Below are 23,432 nucleotides of genomic sequence, written 5' to 3' on the forward strand. Positions count from 1 at the left end.
GAGCCCAAGCTGTTTATAGAGGTGAGTCTGACTATCTCTAGCCGGTACCTCTCGATCTCCCCCACAAGCTCAGGCTCCTTTCCTGTCAACGAGGTGACTCCATGTCACTAAAGCCAGTTTCCATGTCCAGAGATCGGGTCATTGATCGGGGGCCTCGCCTTCGACTATCGCCCAATCCACTACACACCCACTCCATGCGATCCCTTCTGCTGGTGGTGAGCCCACGGGAGGGTGGCCCCACATCGCTCATTCGGGCTGAGCCCAGCCGGGCCCCATGGGGAGAGGCCCGGCCACCAGGTGCTTCTCTGTGCGTTTGCTTGGCAGCTACCATGAGCAGTGCCGTTTCTAGGCATAGGCAAACTAGGCGGTCGCCTGGGGCACCAACAGCTGGGGGGCGTCAGTGAGCCCCCACCCCAACAAGATTTTTTAGTTATTTCATATATATTTTATTATTAATATTTCGTACTTTTGCTATTTTAAGGCATTATGATTAGTTGCGATTATTGGAGTGAAGTCGCCATGGTGATAGTGGCCCTGCTGTAATGAAATGAGATCATGTAGAGGGCGGCAGGGAACGTCGTCATCCGTGGCGCTGTAACGCTTGTGTCCGAGTGAAAAATGCGGATAGCTCACTTAATGTAACTGGAGTGGATGCAAACACGGAGGCGATTAACATCAAACAGATCGCACTTTATTCCCCGCTGAACTCTCATCACAAACTCCCTTTCCGTCCACAGCATTACTTAAGAAAAACAAAATAACTGACTGTTAGCAACAGAAAAGAGAAAATAATCCCCACACATGGGAACTCAGTGCGCACATACACAAAATGCAGACTTCGTTCGTTTGCAGGGAGCGCGCAACTCTTAAAGGGGCCACACTATATTTCTACTCGTTACAGCGTGCTTTAGTTTCATCATCATGAAAAGGTCAAAGCCATCAGGAGCTCAGTATCGTAAAAAGAAAAAAGAGGAAATATAAAAAAAGCGAAATATACAGGTATGTTAGCCTACTTATTGGTTACTTGTTCTCGACTAAGCTGGTTGCTCTATCATAACTTTGAGCAAAACATTACACTGAATATTAGTACTGGACGGACCACACGCCATGCTCATTTATTACAGCTGCAGAACATTATAGCAGTTCATTTGAATAAAAAAAACATTACATCAGAGATAGCTGTTTAAATTGATCAAGTAGGCTAATACTGTCATAACCATAGGCGTCACTAGGCCCTTTTTTTATGAACTTATGCCTCAGCCCCCCCTAAAAAAAAAAATGTGATTAACCTTTAAAACATATGAAACTGGCGCGAGGCTTCAGCTACGGCTTCGTCCCGTCTTTTAGTCTTTGTGTCACTGTGTTCTTCAATCCGCAGCGGCGCCGAGTGACATGGTTTTCAAGCTATTGTTATCTAATTTTTGGGCCTTCAGAACATCTTAAAATACACATATGTAGATCATAGAAATCAAAATTTTCTCGGGGGAGCATGACCCCGAACCCCCCCAACATCTGTGATCTCAGTTAAAATAAACCTAGCTACATTATTCGATTAATGCATGTACAGTATGTCTAAAAAAAAAAAAAAGGGGGGGGGGGTGCAACATATGAATCTTGCCTAGGGTGCCAGAAAGGCTAGAAATGGCCCTGACCATGAGACACTTGTTGCACACTGCAGTAAGATCATTATTAGGCATGGTAAAACATGGTACCCGCGGTAAATCAGGAAAACCAGATTTAAACAATATGATTGTTTTCAACTGTGTTGAGCTATACAATGACAAAGAATAACTATAATTTGTTTTCTGTCGACAAAAGTGTTCAAACAGTTGCCCACCTGTCTAATAAAGCATAATATATTAAAGCATCTTTGATGTTTCCATGGTTCTACAAAATAAAACTGTAAATTGAGGTAATACAGATATGATGTCATTTATAGGCGACGCATGGACACGGTTTGTGTCCTGGTTAAGACTTTTTCCCCCCAACAAAATATATAGCACCGTTGTAGAGTTTTTGGATTTTTTTTTAAATAAAAAAGTTATATATTGTGACTTTAAACAGAATGTATATTTAGCAGATAAATTGCTAAAAAAAAACACAAAAAACATTTAAATTTATCCTAAATTCATTAGTGTTCATTTTTATTTGAGTTTAGAATGATTAGTTAATTAGTTATCACCCTTAACATGAAAATAATCATTGGTATTGGCTAATTTTAAAATCTGTGCATCTCTACATTTAGCTACCAAGAGAAGATGCAGTGAGAGAGTTCCAGTTGGTCTTATCTTTCTCCCTCTTTAGTGTGCACATACCGTATACAGTATGGGGGTGTCTAGATGCTGGTTCTCTCTCCCTGCTTGTTTTGCTTTGCTACTGTTTTGTCTTATTTCTCCTGTTCTGCTTTTTGAATATATGTGTCTGTGTTTGTGTATGCATTCACAGATCTACACGTTTCTTCCTGGTTATTGTTGTACGACTCCGATGTAAGACATGATAAGGTCTGCTTTTGTTTAAGTCCGCCTTTCTCCTTTAATTTTCTAGACCAGTTTACAATGGACAAAAATCAGCTACTATCAGATAACTGAGAAGTGTCTCAGATCCTGTTTTGCCACCATGAGAGAAATATTTTACAGAAGGAAATACCAGGACATTCACACTGCATGGCATTAACACGAGTGCAGCATTTGCTTGATATCTGCAAAACAAGTTCCTGTAAAGGAGCAGCAGAATGTGTCCACAAGGGAAACAGTTAAGCGGTACATATATAGTGCATGGAAACTAAACAGGCTTTTGTGCAAGAGGAGAGAAGGAAAAGAGGTGAAGGAACCAGGGTTAAAGATAGAGCAAAGCAGACCATGAAGGGAGGTAAGAGGGGGATGGTTAGAGGTCAGAAGTTTATGGAAAGAATATTTATTTCTCCTATGTGCCCTCTCCCTGACACCTCTCCTTCCAGAGAAAGACAGAGAGAGAGAGGGAGAGAGAAAGAAAGAAAGAGAGAGAGAGGGAGAGAGAAAGAAGAGAGAGAGAGAGAGAGAGAGAGAGAGAGAGAGAGAGAGAGAGAGAGAGAGAGAGAGAGAGAGAGCAAGCGAAGGGAGCACAGAGGGGCCCTGCAAATAAAAAATAATTTGTAAAAAGTTATACAAATACACTGATTCTCCTAAAGCAAGCGTGTAATCTACGCCCCATGGCCCGTATTCAGCCTTCCACACAGTTTAAAACAAGCCTACAGGTAATTTATAATGAAAACATTTTTCATTTAATACCTCCATTATCTTACCAGGACCTAACAAGCCTTCATTAGCATTTTAACAAGCTTAGTGTAAGATTTCAAAATCCAAACCACCCAATTTAGTAACCATGAACATGCACTCTCTCCTTTCACCTCAGAATAAAATAATAGGTTTCATCTCCGAATTCCAATTTCATTAGTTACTGTGTATCTCACAATGTGACAATGTGACTAATTTCACCTGATTGCAGCTTAATATCTGAGAGATTGCATTTATGTCTCATAATGTGACTTTATATCTGGTAATGCGACTACATCACAATGAGACTATTTTAAACTTTATCTCACAATTACCTTTTATTTCTTGAAAAAGCTCAATCGCAAAAAGGTACTGCTAAGCACGATATTCTGCACAGAAAGGTTTAATAGCATAAAGTTCATGTGTGTCAAGCTTGCTCTGTTTTGGTCTGAACACATCTACCATGACATAGTATGGCAAATGTTTGTATGGTGGTCATTTGCGATGTCCTAGACTTGGATTTACAAGGCCTGAGGTGACCTCTGACTTCTACAGCTTCTGAGCTATTAAGCCACATTTCAGACAGTAAAACTTATAAACAAAAAAAGAAAAAAGTCTGGAGAATAAGGCTGTGTAACGAAATAAGAAAAAAAGTGTAGTAGCAGTTCAAGATGGAAGAGCTTTAAAGGACGAATATTATGAGTGTGGTGTCTGTCTAATGTCAGGCTGACTCATACATTTCTCAAATAGTATTAACACCTTAAGGCCTTAAACGACCTCACAGACAGGAAATGTCAATCACACCAAGTTGGAACCTGAACGCAAGGCATGAAGGCAAAGTAAAGCAGAGGAAAAAGACCATGGTTCACGTTCTCATAAACTACACAACATCATCATGCTTTTATTTTAAACCCATGCAAATTAAACATTAATGCTGTTATTTGACCACATAATTCTGCTTATGACCAATCACAATAAAGTATTACTTAAAGCCATTCCTGTTATTATTTTTAAAGTATTTTCTGAACAGGTTTCTTTACTCATCTGTACATTGTAAATGTAAAACCGATCCCAAAAGTTGGGACACTGTACAAATTGCAAATAAAATGGGAATGAATAATTTACAAATCCCATACATTTACATTTTATTCACAATAGAATATAGATATCAAATGTTCAAAACGAGACATTTTGAAGTGTCATGCAAAATATTGCCTCATTTTGGATTTCATGAGAGCTATTTGTACATTCCAAAAAAGTTAAAATGTATGGAAAAGTTAAATGTACATATAAGGAACAGCTGGAGGACCAATTTGCAATTGATTAGGTCAATTTGCTACATGATTGGGTGTTAAAAAGAGCCTCTCAGAGTGCCAGTGTCTCTCAGAAGTCAAGATGGGCAGAGGATCACCAATTCCCCCAATGCTACGGCAAAAAATAGACAAACAATATCAGAAAGGAGTTTCTCTGAGAAAAAATGCAGAGTTTGAAGTTATTATCATCTACAGGGCATAATATCATCCAAGGATTCTGACTGGAAAACCATACTGGATGCCCGTGATCTTCGGGCCGTTATGGCACTGCATCATATAGAGGAATGCCAGCACAACACAGGCTCAGGAATACTTTCAGAAAACATTGTCGGTGAACACAATCCGCTGTGCCATTTGCTGTTCCTGGCTAAAACTGTCATATCTAAACATGATCCAGAAGCGCAGGCATTTTCTCTAGGGCAAGGCTACTTTAAAATGGACTGTGGCAAAGTGGAGAACTGTTCTGTGGTCAGACAAATCAAAACTGGAAGTTCTTAATGGAAAACTGGGACACCATGTTTTCCGGACTAAAGTGGACAAGGTCAACCCAAGTTGTTATCAGCTTACACATCTGGAAAGGCACCATCAATGCTGAAAGATATAACCAAGTTCTAGAACAATATATGCTGCCATCCAGACTTCATCTCTTTCAGGAAAGACCTTGCATTTTCCAACATGACAATGCCAGACCACATACTGCATCAATTACAACATCATGGCTGCTTAGAAGAAGTATCCGGGTAGAAGCCTGTATTAGACAAGAATGGGACAACATTCCTATTCCTAAACTTGAGCAACTTGCCTCCTCAGTCCCCAGACATTTGCAGACTGTAATAAAAGGAAGAGGGAATGCCACACATGGCCTTGTCCCAACGTTTTTGAGATGTGTTGATGCCATGAAATTTAAAATAAATGTTTCCATTAAAGGGATAGTTCACTTTAAAATGAAAATTCTGTCATAATTTACTCACCCTCAAGTTGTTTCAAACCTGTATGAATTTCTTTCTTCTGCTGAACACAAGGGAAGCTATTTTGAAGAATATCAGTAACCAAACAGTTAACTGGAGCCATTGACTTCCATGGTATGAAAAAAAAAATACTATGGAAGTCAATGGCTCCAGTTAACTGTTTGGTTACTGACATTCTCAAGCCGACCCCTTGTCCTCTTCCTTCCCACACACGAACCTTATCACACTGGTGCCGAAACCCGGGAAGGAAGTAGGACCGCGCCGCCGCCATGCAGACATCGTCCTCCACCCCACTTGCGGACATCCTTTCATCCCTCGCGGTCCTACACCGCGAACAACACCAGGCTCTGCTGGACCTTAGGACGGACCAAGAACGGAGATTCGCCGCGATCGTCCAAGGCCAGCAGGAGGACCGCGAGAGGTTCCGGAGCTGGTTCGACCGGGAGGCTTTCGCCGAGGCCGCCGGGCAGACCGGCGCACCGGTTCACGTGCCAATGCACAAGATGGGGCCACAGGACGATCCCGAGGCCTTCCTCGAACTGTTTCAAAGGACTGCGGAGGCCTGCGGATGGCCCCGTGCGCAGTGGCCGGTGCGCCTGATCCCACTGCTATCTGGAGAAGCCCAGACGGCTGCCCAACAACTGCCGGTGGCGAACCTCCTGGTCTATGAAGACCTGAAGAGGGCCATCATCCAGCGGGTCGGCCGGTCGCCAGAGCAGCACCGCCAGTGTTTCCGCTCCCTGGACTGGGGCGAGACTGGCCGGCCCTTCGCGATGGCCCAGCAGCTCCGGGACTCCTGCCGCAAGTGGCTACTGGCCGGCGGAAGCGATGTGGACCATATTGTCGATCTGGTGGTACTGGAGCAGTTCATCGCTCGGCTCCCCAGGAGAACAGCCGAGTGGGTCCAGTGCCACCGGCCCACGTTGCTGGAGACGGCCATCAACCTGGCGGAGGACCACATGGTGGCGTGCCTGGGGGTCGGCAAACCCCCACTAACTTCTGCCTCTCTCTCTCTCCCCTCTGCTTCTCTCTCTCTCCCATCTGTCTCTCTCTCTCGCCCTGTCCCTCTCCCTAGGTCCCGCCCACCGGGCGCCCCTCGTATTCTCCCCAGAGGCCGGGGCGGAATGGGCCCGGGGCAGTTCGGGAGTTCGAGGGCCGGGGAGGGGGCGGGAGGGGATATTGCTTCCGGTTCCTCCCTCTCTCCTCGTCCATTGTCCAACCCACTCCCCGCCACTGGGGCGGCGGGTAAGCCTGGGCTGGCCTGTTGGCGTTGCGGGGACCCGGATCATTTTGTGGACCGATGTCTGAGGATGGACATCAGAACGATGATCCGGGTTCCAGACGTCCCGCAGGCCACCCCCGATCAAGCAGGAGAGTACCAAATACCCGTGAGTATCAAGGGGGGTACATATCAGGCCTTGGTGGATTCAGGATGTAACCAAACCTCTATCCATCAAAGCCTGATGCAGCCGGGGGCATTGGATACGAGCCGCGTGGTTAAGGTGCGGTGTGTGCACGGGGATGTGGTGGAGTATCCGGTTGTCCCAATCACGATTCAGTTCAGGGGAGAAAAGCATAGTGTAGAGGTGGCGGTTAGTCCTCACCTCCGGCATCCGCTAATTCTAGGGACGAATTGGCCCGCATTTGCGGTTTTATTGGGGTCGTTATGTGCGGATGCCGCTTGGGGAAAAAAGGCTAGGATAGGGACAGCGCGAGTGCAGCTTGGGGAGACTGAGACGGGACTCCTGGAGACGGCTCCAGAGGAACCGAGCGGGATCGAGAGACTGATTCTCTCGGACCGCGATGACTTTCCTCTGGAGCAGTCACAGGATGAGACCCTCAAACACTCCTTCCAACAGGTCCGCTCCATCGACGGCCAGTCTCTCCAACCCGCCTTGCCCGTCACCTATCCCTATTTCGCCCTTACTAAAAGACCGGTTGTATCGAGTGACCCAAGACACTCAGACAAAAATGGATACAACCCAGTTGTTAGTTCCTAAGAGCCGCCGGGAAATGCTTTTCCGGGCGGCTCATGCCAATCCGATGGCGGGCCACTTGGGACAGGCGGCCACGCTGAATCGCCTCATGACCCGATTTTTTTGGCCAGGCATTCATGACAACGTGCGCAGGTGGTGCGCGTCTTGTCCGGAATGTCAGTTGGTAAATCCACTGGCCGCTCCAAAAGCGCCATTGCGCCCCCTCCCATTAATGCAGGCCCCCTTCGAAAGAATTGGGATGGACCTCATCGGGCCATTAGAGCGATCCTCACGCGGGCATCGTTTTGCTTTAGTCATCGTGGACTACGCAACACGATACCCGGAAGCAGTGGCTCTCCGCAACATTTCGGCAAAGAGTGTTGCGGACACACTGTTTCATCTTATCTCCCGGGTGGGGGTTCCAAAAGAAATCCTCACCGACCAAGGCACGGCGTTTATGTCACAAACATTACGCGAACTGTACTGATTATTGGGCATTAAATCCATTCGAACAAGCGTCTATCACCCACAAACGGATGGCTTGGTCGAGCGGTTTAATCGCACCCTTAATCCATGATCCGTAAGTTCGTACAGGAAGACGCCAAAAATTGGGACAAGTGGTTAGAACCCCTCTTATTCGCCGTGCGGGAGGTCCCGCAAGCCTCCACGCAGTTTTCCCCCTTCGAGCTTCTCTACGGACGCCAGCCTCGGGGGGTGCTGGATGTCCTGCGAGAGACTTGGGAGGAGGGACCTTCTTCGGTGAAAAACGAAATTCAGTATGTACTGGACTTGCGAACAAAACTCCACACACTGGGGCAGCTATCCAGGGAGAATTTGTTGCAGCCCAGGACCGCCAGAGCCGGTCGTATAACAGGGGTACTAAACTACGCAAATTTACCCCGGGAGAGAAAGTGCTTGTATTACTCCCTACGTCAAGCTCAAAATTAATGTCAAAGTGGCAGGGGCCGTTTGAGGTCGCACGACAAATCGGGGATCTCGATTACGAGGTGATATGGTCCGATAGGAACGGGGCTCGTCAAATTTATCACCTCAATCTCCTTAAAAAATGGAATGAGGTTGAATCAGTGTTGTTGGCAATGGTGATCGGGGGAGAGGATGATCTCGGGCCAGAGGCGAGCATCAAAGCACAATCAGTCGCGCTGGCCCCTGGTGGAGATCACCTCTCACCGTTCCAACTCGCTGATTTATCTAAGTTACAGGCGGAGTTTGCCGACGTGTTCTCGCCCCTACCGGGACGTACCGACTTGATTCAGCACCATATCGAGACCGAGCCGGGCGTGGTAGTTCGTAGCCGGCCGTATAGATTACCTGAACACAAGAAAAAAGTGGTTCAGGAAGAATTGGGTGCAATGCTTGATATGGGAGTAATAGAAGAGTCCAACAGTGACTGGGCGAGCCCGATAGTTTTGGTTCCTAAAACCAACGGCTCGGTCAGGTTCTGCGTGGACTATCGCAAGGTGAATTCTGTGTCGAAATTCGACGCCTATCCAATGCCGCGGGTTGACGAGTTGCTTGATCAGCTGGGCACGGCTCGATTTTATTCGACATTGGACTTAACAAAGGGCTATTGGCAGATCCCCATGTCTCCATTGTCCAAAGAAAAGACAGCTTTCACCACGCCGTTTGGATTGCACCAATTTGTCACACTTCCATTCGGTTTGTTCGGGGCTCCCGCTACCTTTCAGCGGGTCATGGACAGGATTTTGCGTCCCCATGCCGCATATGCTGCTGCCTATCTAGATGATATCGTGATTTACAGTCACGATTGGCAGCGGCATATGCAGCATGTCAGGGCGGTCCTGAGGTCGCTGAGAGGAGCGGGGCTCACGGCCAATCCGAAGAAGTGTGCAATTGGGCGGGTGGAGGTAAGGTATCTGGGCTTCCACTTGGGCCATGGACAGGTGCGTCCCCAAATTGATAATACCGCCGCAATTGCGACCTGTCCGAGGCCCAAGACCAAAAAGGAGGTAAGGCAGTTCTTGGGGCTGGCGGGATATTATAGGCGGTTTATCCCCAATTATTCGGACCTCACCAGCCCTCTGACTGACCTTACTAGAAAGGGGCTACCAGATACGGTCCAGTGGTCGGAGCTGTGCCAGCAGGGCTTCAGCCGAGTTAAGGCTGCTCTGTGTGGCGGGCCGCTTTTACACTCCCCTGACTTTTCTCTCCCCTTTTTGTTGCAGACTGACGCGTCGGACAGGGGGTTGGGCGCAGTCCTGACCCAGGAGGTGGAGGGGGGAGAGCGGCCGGTGCTGTACATTAGCTGCAAGCTCTCCAAGAGAGAGGCTAAGTACAGCACCATGGAAAAAGAATGCCTCGCCATCAGGTGGGCCGTTCTCACCCTCCGCTACTACCTCCTGGGGAGGGAGTTCACCCTCTGTTCGGACCACGCTCCTCTCCAATGGCTCCACCGCATGAAGGATACCAACGCGCGGATCACCCGTTGGTATCTACCTCTTCAGCCTTTTAAGTTCAAGGTGGTCCACAGGCTGGGTGCTCAGATGGCTGTGGCCGACTTCCTCTCCAGAAATGGGGGGGGGGGGGGGCTGGCTCTGAGTCGGGCGGTGGGGGTATGTGGCAAGGGGGGCGTGGTTCAGCGAGGTCTGCAGCGGGAGAGAGAGCCGCGGGACGAGTGGTAAGTGAGTGGGTTGGACGCAGATTGATAACACCTGTATCTTGTTCCAGTAATGGGCGTGGGGAGAGGATAAAACGCCTGTGGAATCGGAAGCATGGGAGAGAGAGAGGGACTGCTGACGCTCCACCCTGACACTGAGTTCGTTGACCCGGAAGCGGAAGTAAAGACCGGAACCCGGAAGTGACTGAGAAAGAATACACACGCTGAGAGTGTGTTGAGAGATTTGAGTTTTTTATTGAATAAAAGCGTCAGCAGTCAAGCCGACCCCTTGTCCTCTTCCTTCCCACACACGAACCTTATCACAGTGTTATTTCAAAACCGTTTTAGAAAAAGGACTCGGGCCGAGTGGTATAACAAACCTGTAGCCAATCAGCAGGTAAGGGGCGTGTCTACTATTGATGGTGAGAAGAGCGCTCGCTCGCTTTGTGCACGTCATTATTCAAAACTCACGAGTCACACATGACGAACAAAAGGCGAGAACTAGCCTAATATATGCTAGCTTTTGCTTCACTATGCTCAAGTGTCATGTTTGCTTGTTTGTCTATTTGCTATCATATTGTGGTGGCTCACTTCAGCGATGATAAAGACCTGTTCATTTCCACACCATATGGAGCATCTAAATCTCCTCACTGTGTGCCTAAAGCATCAGCTCACAAAATGTGTCCAACAAGTAAGATACTATACTCCTAATATATGTTTGTTTCCTCTTTTCATGATCTATATAACCCTTATCCGGTCATAATTGTAATATGTTGTTAGCTGGACTGTCGTGCTTGTGTTCTATAGAGTTGTTTATTAGAATGGTTTGTGTTTTTGTGATCGCTATAACTCTAATCTGGCCATAATTGTAATATGTTGTTAGTTGGACTCGTGCTCGTATACTATCGAGTTGTTCATTAGAACACTTTGTGTTTTGTGATCACTATAACTCTAATCTTGTCATAACTGTAATATGTTCGTTAGTTAGACTGTCATGCTTGTGTTCTATCGAGTTGTTTATGAGAACGGTTTGTGTTTTTGTGATAGAAGGGGGTGACTTTTTCATTGAATATTCGACCTGGATTAGTTACACACAGATTCTGCTACAGTCATTGCCTGGGTTACATATATGTGGGCAGTGCTATCAAAAATAGGGCCGAGATCCTTTTAGGGGTAGGGGCGTGTTTGTTTTGGTGATTTGAAATATCAACAACGGTTACCAGAAAGAACTTACCCCACCTTTAAATTTGTATTTAAATTTGTACTTAATATCCCATTTTTTTGCACTAGAGTGCTCTCTCTCTCTTTCTCCCTCTTTTTCACTCCCTGTGCCCAACATTATGTTACTACATTATGAGTGAGACCAACTCAATATAGTAAAAAACTAAACAAACAAAAAAAACCTTTAACCAGATGATAGGATGTGAAGACACAACGTACTATGGCATCAAGGCCAAAACCTGAAAGAAGGGCCACAAAAGTCTCTTTTGTGAAAATGAGACAGAAAACTGAAAACATCAAGTGTGGTTAAATTCCTCTACTTCCTTGTCTTCAGAGACAAAAGATGGGTGTGATAATGACAGTCTGTTTTTTTCCTGAAAACCTCACTCTCTCACAAGCCATATATAGACACAAGACTCCCTTTTTCTTTTTAGCGTGGGCACAGGGAGTGAAAAAGAGGGAGAAAGAGAGGGAGAGCACTCTAAAAATAAACCATCTGTTCCAGGAGCAGGTCAGGTGGGAGGCAGGTCTGACGTGGCATGACAAGGAAGATGAGAAGAGAGAAAAGCAGAATTATAAGCCATGAGGAAAATGATACGGTGATCTGTTAGAGAGAGAGAGAGAGAGAGAGAGAGGTGCCAAGAAGGGGGGGTTTCACTGAACAGCACTCTATACCCCTGTGTGTGTGTGTGTGTGTGTGTGTGTGTGTGTGTGTGTGTGTGTGTGTGTGTGTGTGTGTGTGTTTGGTTTGACTTAAAGACAAACACCAGGCCAGCTTGATGAATGTGTGGAGAGAAAGTGAGCAGAGAGCAGAGCAAACGAGAGGAAATGAAGGCATAGAGAGAGAGAGAGAGAGAGAGAGAGAGAGAGAGAGAAAGGGAGCACAGAGGGGCCCTGAAAAATATCATGTGTCATTGGCGTGCTTGTGCTTGAGCAAAAGTGTGTTTGGTGTGCTTTTTGAAAGCGTGATTTATGGGTGTACATGAGTAAGTGAGCTGAATTCTGTGTGAGAAAGAAGGATTAGAGTGTAAAAGATTGACATTGTGTTATAAAAAAAATTCAGCTTTAAGACACTGGTAAAAATGTATGACTTCATATTGAGGAAATTATCAAATTTCAAAAAGTTACACGGTCTATCAATTCTGTTTGTCAATTGAGTTATGAATACATGTTGTACTTTTTGCAAGCCATTCTACCATTCCAAAGTTTAACCATTTCTTATGGGTAGAAATTAAATTAAATTTAGATACATTCAGTTTATTAGATATTTTGTCACAAAGAAATGCTGTTTTTCAAGAACATTGCAGCTAGAGCTACGTCTCTCTGTTTGTGTCTATGACGGATCACGCAGGGACTGTGCTCCTCCGCAGCGGATCCTATCAGACCGGTCTGAAATAGTCCCAGTATAAACACTTATTATAAGTGTACCATAATGATTCAGGGTAAGACAAAAACATGGTTTGGAAATTGGATTCATGTTGTACATTCTCAATATATAATTGTTGTAAACCTTTAACACAAAAAATTTACAGACATAACATTTTTTTTTCATATTATTACTGTTTTTACTATATTTCGATTAAATAAATGCAGCCTTAGTGAGCATTAGATACTTCTTTTAACATGTTTAAAACCAGCAAAACACAGTAACAAGGACAGAACCAATGGTGTGAATTTGGGGCGGGGCTATCAATTTGTTTGACCAATGGCTGATAGAGTTTGCTGGTTTTATAGAAATTTTGCTCACTTTCAAGCAAATGGGCTTGGATGCCAGCTGACTGTAGAGTAGACTGGGTAAACCCAGCCTGATCTGCAGGTGATTTGATTTCACCCTGCAACTCAGTCTGGAAACCTGTACATACATTTCTACTGCTTCTGTTACACTTTTGTGGGAACCAATCACAGACTGGCTTATCCACCTCGCACGCCATTGGCGGATTTAACACAATGACAGATAAAGAAGTGATGGGTGGTTGCCTGTTTACCACGCCTCTAGTGGTTTGATTGGTTGAAGGACTATTAATTTGTGTACATACAGAGTCATTTGAACTATGTCAGTTGATCGCGCCTCTTGTGCAGTAGAAAATACAGAGCAGACTCCCCAGACCAATGTTCAATCTTAAATTGAGCTTGGTCTGGTGATAGTCAGACAAAGCTGGCTTCCACTGGGAAGACGACCTTACATTAGCTAAGACCAACAAATCAGTGTTTAGCAGGGTAAAGAAAACTTTTTATGAACAATACACAACTCATGGTCACTTTTATTTATAATATTTTAGCTATTTGAATTCAGTTTCAGATTGATTAATTTGATTAATGCTAACACTTATCTGGCCAGTTATTTCCTGTAAGACATGTACAATAAAACTGAATGAATATTAGTAATGTTTGTTTGCTGTCCACAAGGAGTCATTTGGTTTGCAAGCCATAAAATCTAATGAATGACAGAAAAAAATTAAATAGAAAACAGACATTGCACAAGACACTAAAGATGAAGAGAGATCAGCAGACCTTTTGGAAAGTCTCACAAAAAAGTCTTTCTGGTGCTCTTACCCTCTCTCCCCTCTTTCTCTGTCTGTCTCCCTCTCTTCAGAGCCTCTCGTGACAGGAGTTTCCTGGAATAAAGGACTCCATCTGCTTTCCATTTAGCCACATAATGCGTTTCAGGAGACTACATTACCCCCAACACACACACACACACACACACACACACACACACACACACACACACACACACACACACACACACACACACACACACACACACACACACACACACGTGCTCATTCACCAGAACTTCACACTTACTTGTTAATGCAACTGCAGAGTCTCCACGTCGCAGCACTAACCAAATAATAGAAGCCGAATTTCCCTTTGCCATTCACAGTTGATAGCCCTTCTGTGATTACATCATAGTTTGGACAAGGACAGATTGGGGTAAAATTTGAAAATAACCCTTATGTGTAATAATTACTAATTAAACAGAGCACAGATAAAGTATAGTTTCCTTGTGCATTATCTAAATTTGACATGTGCTGACTTGCTTTATAATGCGAGTTAGGCCTAACAGTAGGCCTAAAAGTTTCTGATCACATCCCCGAATTGCTTCCATTTCCTCAAATGCCTGCAAGTGCAGCGACTCAGACAGGGGGCGGGGCGTTTTCTGGGCGTGTGCGTGATGAGCCAATCATCTTGCGATTGCGAACGCATGGGGTGACTTGCCCCGCCCCCTTCACTCATGCTGCTGAGAGTCTGCAGGCTCTTGTACCGCAGAATCAGAGACTCGGTAGAAGGAGCCGATAAGACGCGATGTTTTATCTACTCTCCTTTTCAAAGCACCCGTGAGATCAAAGTTTTTTTCTGAAGTTGGACACGTATTTGGATATACCCCGTGTGATAAAACGCGGCATTTCTCAGTTATCCCAGCCGAAATCGAGGAGTTTATTCTCTTGAATCAGCCTGTTTAATGTGACTAGACATCCTCCATCTGTCCCATCTGCACAACAGCACCGGGACGGTGGACATCATTGGACATTTACGGATAGAGACTGGACGACACGCCGTGATTTGAATGCCTTTGCAGGGACTTTGGTGGCTGGTGTGCTGCAGACAAGGCTTCAGTTTGCTGGCCCGGGATCATGGAGAGAAAGAGGAGGAAGAGTCTTTCGAGTTACGCAATCAGGACGCGCGCACACACACGGGACGGGTATGTAGACAAAATACTGTTGGGTCGCAAAACCTAGTTGACTAGACAGCACTTTTGGCCATTACAGTATGACATCCGTCATTGTTCCTTGACAGAGGAACTTTAAAAAGTAAGTAACCTTATTTAACTTCAACTTAAAGAAGGAAACCATGACGGATGTCTGTATTGATGTTACTTTTTAAAATGTATTTATCCTTTCCAAATGGTCTAGTTACTCCACTAGTCAATACCACAACAAGCAACTTTGTTTCAAACAATGTAGTTTCTCGCCATTTAATCCTATGGTTGTGTTCAGAGTTCAATTCACCACTTTTATCTTGTGGACAAATTGCTAGTTGCTGCTGGTACCCATCCCAGTTTATGAACACCTTTTTATTAGGTAGGCCTGCTAGTACTTTATTAGGCATAGAAACTCTCACAATATTTAAAAGTATTTAGTCTTTTACTAGCCTACTTCTTTACTAGATGTATCTCCTGAATGTCATTTAGTTATATTTCTTATCTCAATACTCACAATTGCTTTTGACATGTCATAATGACTAAGTGTTAGTGGCTATTTAATAAATACTACACTGTAAAAAAAGTAATTAAAAAGTAAGTTACCATGGTTGCCTTAGTTTTTAATTGGTTTTAAAAATTGAGTTAATACAATGATTTTTTTTTGAGAATCGACAACCTTTATTCAAATATTATTAAAAGGTTTTGATTTTGTATATTGGGTAATTGTGTATTTTATTTATCACTTTTTTTATGTGGTTCAGATAAAATAATATTTTGAGTTTCTATTTATTAAACCAATTTCCTTCATTGTATCAACCCCAATTTTTTTATTTCAATAAACTTAACATTTTAAGGCAACCAGGTTACTTACTTTTTTAAGTTAAACCAACAATATTTTTTACAGTGTAGTAACATTAATGACCAGTGTTAAAATAAATAAGTGCTTGTGTAAAGAATAAGTGCTAGCGGTTAGTGCAATAGCTACTAGTCACAATTGCGCTTGTCCAGTATCTAATGAATAAGTAATGAATAGTTTTTAATGAAATTGGAAAGGATACCATAAAAAGTACTATTAAGATTAATTTTATTATTGCCATAAGCAGAGGCATTCTGTTGAAGCTCAAAAGGTTGTTTAAAAAATATGGATTCATATATGTGTGAATTATATTATCGACAGATGTTGAAATATTTTAAAGCAGCGATGACATGGACAAATGTATTGATTTCTCTGTTTTAAGTGGTGGAAATGGAGTGTGACACCAAGGTTATCCTAGCAAAACTAGTTTTTCTGGTCAGATTTTGAGAATTAAAGAGAAGCGCTCAAGCTTTGCATGCTAGATACCAGCGCTTCCCATAGATCAGTTGTTAGACTTTCAGTTTAGCTCGTTCAGTGTATATGTGGTTTTGAAAGCTTTTTAATCCTGGCAACCCTTTTACAGTGGAAAAAAAAGAATGACACAATATATGTAATTGATCCTTTGTCTGTAAGACAACTGTACTTCCAAAGTATTATTTCCACGTTCCCACACACAAGAGCTTATTGTTGAGGTGTTTGATGAATAGCCCATGTGAATTAAAAAGGTGCAAATCATAGTAAAGAACAGAGATGAAGGGTTCCCGTGAAATGTAATGAACAGTGAAGGGCATTCAGCTGAGCCAACACTCAGGTTCCCCATCTATTTTATGCCTCTGTGGAACTGAACAAATCCACATGATCAAATATTTAATAATGGCTCCTCTGTCAGTAAAATGTCTGGTATTGATCCCCACTTGTACAATAAATGAGTTTTTCAACAGCTAGTGTGCCTTTTTCACATACACACACACACAAGGCTGTTTTGAGCTGTTCTGAATATTCATATGAAAGCAGAAATATTTCCAGTAGAACCTATGTACTTCTTGGGAATGCGAAAAAAGTATTCCACACTATGACAAAACACGTAATGCCGACTTACCTCGAGTGCTCTATCTACAGTTTATATCAGTCCTCCAATAGGTTGGTATGAAGAGCTCTTGACATGTCTGGACATACAGTATATACACGCACATTTTATGAGACTCACTGGTTTTCTAATCAGGCCCATATTGTGAAACCATTTTAAACACAATACACTGGGCCAATCAATAAGAAACAGCCTAAGGGACCTTTTGCACCAATTTCTTATGGACTGGCCTCGTATCGCTCCCTACTCCCTTTATCCCCACGCCATCCATTCTCAATGGACTAATCACCCAAAAATCAATAATCTCCATAATATTCCTTGACATCTTATGCCATTAACCCATTTATGGCTCAGTGAAGGACTTCTGCGTGTGTGCGCATGTTTCAGGGTAATGGGGGTAGAATATAGGAGGTTAATAGGTCAGTACATCCCCCTCCCCCTTTCCCCAGGGTCATCATGTACCTATTTTTTTTTCTAAGGAGGCACTAGTGGCAGTCCTTAGTGTCTCTAGAAGAGAAAAGACATGGCCAAAGAAAAAATGGTTGAATGGGTGGTTTCTGGAGTTTTAGACCAACTCAGTTTAAATGTGATTGCATGATTAAATTTGATGAATTTGATCCATTGAACACAGCCAGACTCAGGTACGTGATGCAACCATTAGACAATGTTATAGCCAACTCAGTGGCTGCTACATCTCTCGATATCACATATACAGTACAGTAATGAATCAGTTTTAATGACTTTATAATCAGCTCTAACTGTTTGAAAAGGCTATTGTAAGTCGAGTGACCATTTTCTGAGTCATTTTTTAAGGGCACACAGAGCCTGAACCTTTTTCATATTTTATCAGCCTTTTCTTGCTGTTGCACAACCACAATTCACTCTTGCTATCTTCACTGTTGCAATGGTGCTGTTATTGATTATTGATAATAAAAGATATTGATATCTAGAGTGCATCTGCAAAGCCTGACTTCCTCTTCATGCCAGGCAGGATCAATAGTCCAGGCAACAACCTTCAGTTGTCCTCCCTAGGAGAAACTGTATGGTTGCTGCTCAGGATTTGGTGGATGATGACGTCTATTTTTCTGTTGTTTATAATAGCACTCTGCCCTTTAGGAGGTTTGAATAACAAAGCTGATACTTTAAGGACTTTGTAGCATGTTGGAAAATTGTCATGTTTTGCAACACAGTTACTGGTTTATAACTGGACGAATCTGGTTACTAAACATGTTTAAGCTATACATTTACTGCCTGACCAGCCACCAAACTCAGGTTGAAACTTATAAACTGATGGCAATCCAAAATGGTCTACCAACCCATGATCAGTTTGGACGAGCTAATAACTAGCTTTTACTGCTGTTAAGCAAATTTCCGTGTGAGAAATCCAGTCATTTCAATAAGGATCTACACAAACAAGAGTTTCCCCATGTACAGATATGCATGGGCTTTAAGTTGGTCAAAGGAATTCACCATATTGACCTTCAGAAAGCTGCTTGGTTTGAAAGTGACTTCTGTCTAAGCTGTGTTTTATACAATCGCTATACTACTGACAATACACAGTGCAGTGGACCTTTTAGCACACTGAACTTTGCTAATGTGACCACACCTTTCAACTAATTAGCTACCATATTCTAAAACATAGCTAACAGCTAGCTGGATTTTCCAGCATTACATTTTTCAGGATAAATCAGTTTAGCTTAATTTATATAAGTTTAATGTCCTTTAAAGAACCGATAAAGGAAGTTTCATTACACATTCTGGATCTTTATTGCTCGTTTTGATGAAATATTAGCAAGCTTTTACCCCTAGTTAGACTTTAAACCAGGTACTTAAGGAAGCTGGGCTTTCAATGTCAACTACTGTATTATTGCAAAAAGGGAAATGTATGCTTGGAAGACATGGAGGGTACTGAGAGGACTGGTTTGGCTAAAGTCTAGGAAAGCCCGCTCCGAAAACATCCAATGACGTGTTTACACAAAGACCTCCTCCGTTCCACCCAACCCTCTATAGGCCACACACTCAAGCAGGTGGTCAGACCCCACAGACTTGTGTGTTTGGATACTTCCTCTCAGCAGTGACTGTTAACGGTCCTTTTTTTGTGCCACAGGAGACCGCAGCTGAATGTATCATCTCCACCTTTAACTCAAATGTACATCTGTACTATATTTATGCTGAAACAAACCATACATTTCATCCTACAGTATGTAAAGATACCTAACATACAATGCCAAATGAAAGGGTAATAATTTAACCAAAAATGAAAATTCAGCCATCATTTACTCATCCTCAAAGTCTTTCTTACTTCTGCTCAACATAAAGTAACATATTTTGAGAAATGTTTTTGTCCATTCATTAAAAGTCAAAGGGGTACAAGTAACATTCTTCAAAATGTCTGTCTTCCACAGAAGAAGGCAGGGTTAGAATGACATAGGTGACACACTTTTCCTTCAAGGCCATTATAGGAGGTGTATAGTGCTGGTTCAGGGATCTGCTCCTCCATGTGTGAGACTCTGACGTCAGCAGCGCTCCCCTAATCAAGCTGGCCAAACAGACAGCGGGCGAGCTGAAAGAGCGTCTCTGTTTGTCCTGCATGCTCTTGCTCTTCCCCCTCTTTCCTAATTCAGAGTGTCAAACTACCCTCACTCTTCTGTGTTTCTCTTAGGAGACACCAAACTTTCTTTTTATTTTGACATTGAAAATGTTAAGACACCAGGACACCTGCCCACTGCAGCTGTTGAGGTGAGGAGCAGGGCATCCTGGGAAAGAAACACTAACTGGCAGGAGTTTCTGGCACAGACCTGGTGCTGTTAATATATAACTGTAGAACCATAGAGCTTTTAGATGGCATTTCCCCCACACCCTCTACAACAAGCCAAAATCTTGCGCTATGCAGGTTTAAATTGAGGTTTAATGTTTTGTTGTTGTTTTTGTTGGAAAGATATGGGCAAAATAAACTGATTTTCCATAATGCTACATTTGTTTTTCCCCTTATGTTTTCACTTTTTAGTCTTGTAGCTTGCCAGCAACACACAGTAACTTAGGCAAACTGTTACATACACATAAAAACACGTTTGATGGATACCTTGGAATTCACTGTTAAAAATTGAAGTGGTGGGGTTTTACATGGTAAACCACTCAGGGTGAAAAAAAGGTAATTAGGGGCCAAGCACCGAAGGTGCGGAGGCACCTATTGAAATCGTTAGTGTTCCTATTATTTAGGGGCCAAGCACCGAAGGTGCGGAGGCACCTATTGAAATCGTTAGTGTTCCTATTATTAGGGGCCAAGCACCGAAGGTGCGGAGGCACCTATTGAAATCGTTAGTGTTCCTATTATTATTCTGCTTCTTCTTCTTCTTCCGCCATAGGAGTCTCTGGCAGCCCATAGAACCGTATGGTAAAAAGTTGTGAAATTTGGCACACTCATAGAGGCCAGTCTGAGCTGTCACTATAGCAAATTTGGTGCCTCTAACTCAATCCCTCTAGCGCCACCACCTGTCCAAAGTTTCACTCATATTTATGCTTATAACTTTTGACCCCTAAGGGCTAGAAACAAAATTCTTTTTTCATCGGATTCCTTGACTCAAGCCGATTCGATTTCACCCTATGATGTCATTTTCCGGTATGCAAATTTTCCCGCCATTTTGAATTTTCTGAAAAACCTACTTTTTCGAACTCCTCCTAGGCCGTTGCTCCGATTTTCACGAAAATTGAAACAGATCATCTTCAGAGCATGTTGACAAAAAGTTATGGAATTCAAGTTGATTCGTCCAATCGTTTTCAATAAACGCACAAACAAATTTTACGTGGAGGTTGCAAAAACACACTAAAGGCTATATCTCCGCAACGCTTTATCGTATTCAAACCAACCTTGGTACATGTCATCACAAGCATGACTTGAAGCAACATGCAGCGTTTCGGCGCAGCGCCACCTACCTGTCTGGAGATACGAAAAATGCCTATTTTGGCTTATAACTTCTGAACCGTTTATCCAAAAATCATAAAATTGGTCTCATTAGATTCAAGGCGTCATGCCGAGTCGACTGATATCCAATTTTACCATGTCGGCCATTTTGGATGTCGGCCATTTTGAATTATGTGCAAAAATGCTGTATTTTATGAACGCATGAACAGATTGTTATGAAACTTGGTATGGGTCATCACCACGATGCCCTGAAGTAGCCTGAGAAGTTTCGAAACAGCGCCACCTAGTGGAGAATTTTTTTTTCCAAACGCTTATAACTTTGGGTGTGGTTGACATATTTTGATGGGAGTGTGTTTTTTGGTCTCCTGAATCCTTGCCGACTCCAACGATACCAGACTTGCCAGGTTTCGGCATATGGTTTGCGCAGAGTTGTAATTTAGTGCTTAAAAAACATTTGCTGATATCTTCGAAACCGCTAGTCCGATCGAGACGAAACCAGCCTCAGAAGTTCGGAAACATAGGTCGATAGCTATACGCTAATGCCCAAATCTCAAAATATTGATAGTAAGGGGTAGTAAAATCCAATCAAAGTCAGGTGTCAGTCCTTTTTTACGTGTTTTTTCATATAAATGTCTATAACTCCAAAACAAAATGAGATATTTTCACCAAACTTGACACACATATGTATGGGCTCACTATGAGGACACATAAAAAAATTGGTGGGATTGTGCCTCTTGGTGGCGCTATAATAAAACAAAACATGAAATTCCCATTGACTTCAATGCAGTATTATGGTTTAAAATGCTAATGCTATAATTTACGAATGCATTAGCGTATCGTTACAAAACTCGGTATGTGTCTTCCGCTCCATGTCCTGAAGATACTCAAAAAGTTTCGGGGTAGCGCCACCTTGTGGTCAAAAGTTGTAATAAAATGTACAAAAATGCTAATAACTTTTGATTAAATTAGCCTATTGTAATGAGACTGGTCATAATACATTCATTGGCTCATGCCGAGAAGATAGATACCAATTTTGCCATATTTTGCAAACATATCTGTGCTCCATCTTGTTATTTGTTAAAAATCTACTTTTTCAAACTCATCCTAGACCGTTTGTCCGATTTTCACCAAAATTGATCCGTATCGTCTTCAGACCATGCTGACAAATAGTTATGGATTTCGGATTGATAGACAAAACAGTTTTCATATACCACTGCAACAGAGTTGAGCCATGATGCAAAAATTACTCTTGAGGCTGTATCTCTGCAATGCTTTGACATATTGACACCAAACTTTGCATGTGTCATTGTCATCTCAATCTGACTAAACCACATCAGTTTCGTAACAGTGACACCTATTGGTCGAAAGTGATAAACCATTAAACCATTATTATTGACTGTATTTAAAATTTGACTGCTATTTTGCCTAAAATCAACTTAATAGGTCCTTAATGGCTCATTGTTGCAGTTGGCTTGAGACTTCCAGCCATGCTGGCATGTCTTGTCTTCTTCTTTGCGCTTGGCCCCGATAATGGCTGCTTGCAGCTATATTTATTATTCTGCTTCTTCTTCTTCTTCTTCTTCTTCTTCTTCTTCCGCCATAGGAGTCTCTGGCAGCCCATAGAACCGTATGGTAAAAAGTTGTGAAATTTGGCACACTCATAGAGGCCAGTCTGAGCTGTCACTATAGCAAATTTGGTGCCTCTAACTCAATCCCTCTAGCGCCACCACCTGTCCAAAGTTTCACTCATATTTATGCTTATAACTTTTGACCCCTAAGGGCTAGAAACAAAATTCTTTTTTCATCGGATTCCTTGGCTCAAGCCGATTCGATTTCACCCTATGATGTCATTTTCCGGTATGCAAATTTTCCCGCCATTTTGAATTTTCTGAAAAACCTACTTTTTCAAACTCCTCCTAGGCCGTTGCTCCGATTTTCACGAAAATTGAAACAGATCATCTTCAGAGCATGTTGACAAAAAGTTATGGAATTCAAGTTGATTCGTCCAATCGTTTTCAATAAACGCACAAACAAATTTTACGTGGAGGTTGCAAAAACACACTAAAGGCTATATCTCCGCAACGCTTTATCGTATTCAAACCAACCTTGGTACATGTCATCACAAGCATGACTTGAAGCAACATGCAGCGTTTCGGCGCAGCGCCACCTACCTGTCCGGAGATACGAAAAATGCCTATTTTGGCTTATAACTTCTGAACCGTTTATCCAAAAATCATAAAATTGGTCTCATTAGATTCAGGGCGTCATGCCGAGTCGACTGATATCCAATTTTACCATGTCGGCCATTTTGGATGTCGGCCATTTTGAATTATGTGCAAAAATGCTGTATTTTATGAACGCATGAACAGATTGTTATGAAACTTGGTATGGGTCATCACCACGATGCCCTGAAGTAGCCTGAGAAGTTTCGAAACAGCGCCACCTAGTGGAGAATTTTTTTTTTCAAACGCTTATAACTTTGGGTGTGGTTGACATA

General features: G+C 43.0%; 1 protein-coding gene across 2 annotated transcripts in view; it reads left to right on the forward strand.

Moving 5' to 3' along the window:
• The first annotated feature begins 14,615 nt into the window (after positions 1–14,615).
• The window catches only part of plekhh3 (pleckstrin homology, MyTH4 and FERM domain containing H3), a 127,294-nt gene continuing 118,477 nt past the window's right edge, over positions 14,616–23,432 (forward strand). Inside the window, exon 1 of one of the 2 annotated variants that reach the window (XM_067418810.1) lies at positions 14,616–15,070. In XM_067418810.1, the coding sequence (XP_067274911.1) occupies positions 14,936–15,070 (135 nt within the window). In that variant the 5' untranslated portion in view covers positions 14,616–14,935. Of the gene's footprint in view, positions 15,071–15,136; positions 15,180–23,432 lie in introns of those variants that run through there. The other variant, XM_067418811.1, reaches the window with a different exon arrangement.

This window comes from Pseudorasbora parva, chromosome 2 (genome assembly GCF_024679245.1).
Source record: "Pseudorasbora parva isolate DD20220531a chromosome 2, ASM2467924v1, whole genome shotgun sequence".
Taxonomy (NCBI): Eukaryota; Metazoa; Chordata; class Actinopteri; order Cypriniformes; family Gobionidae; genus Pseudorasbora; species Pseudorasbora parva.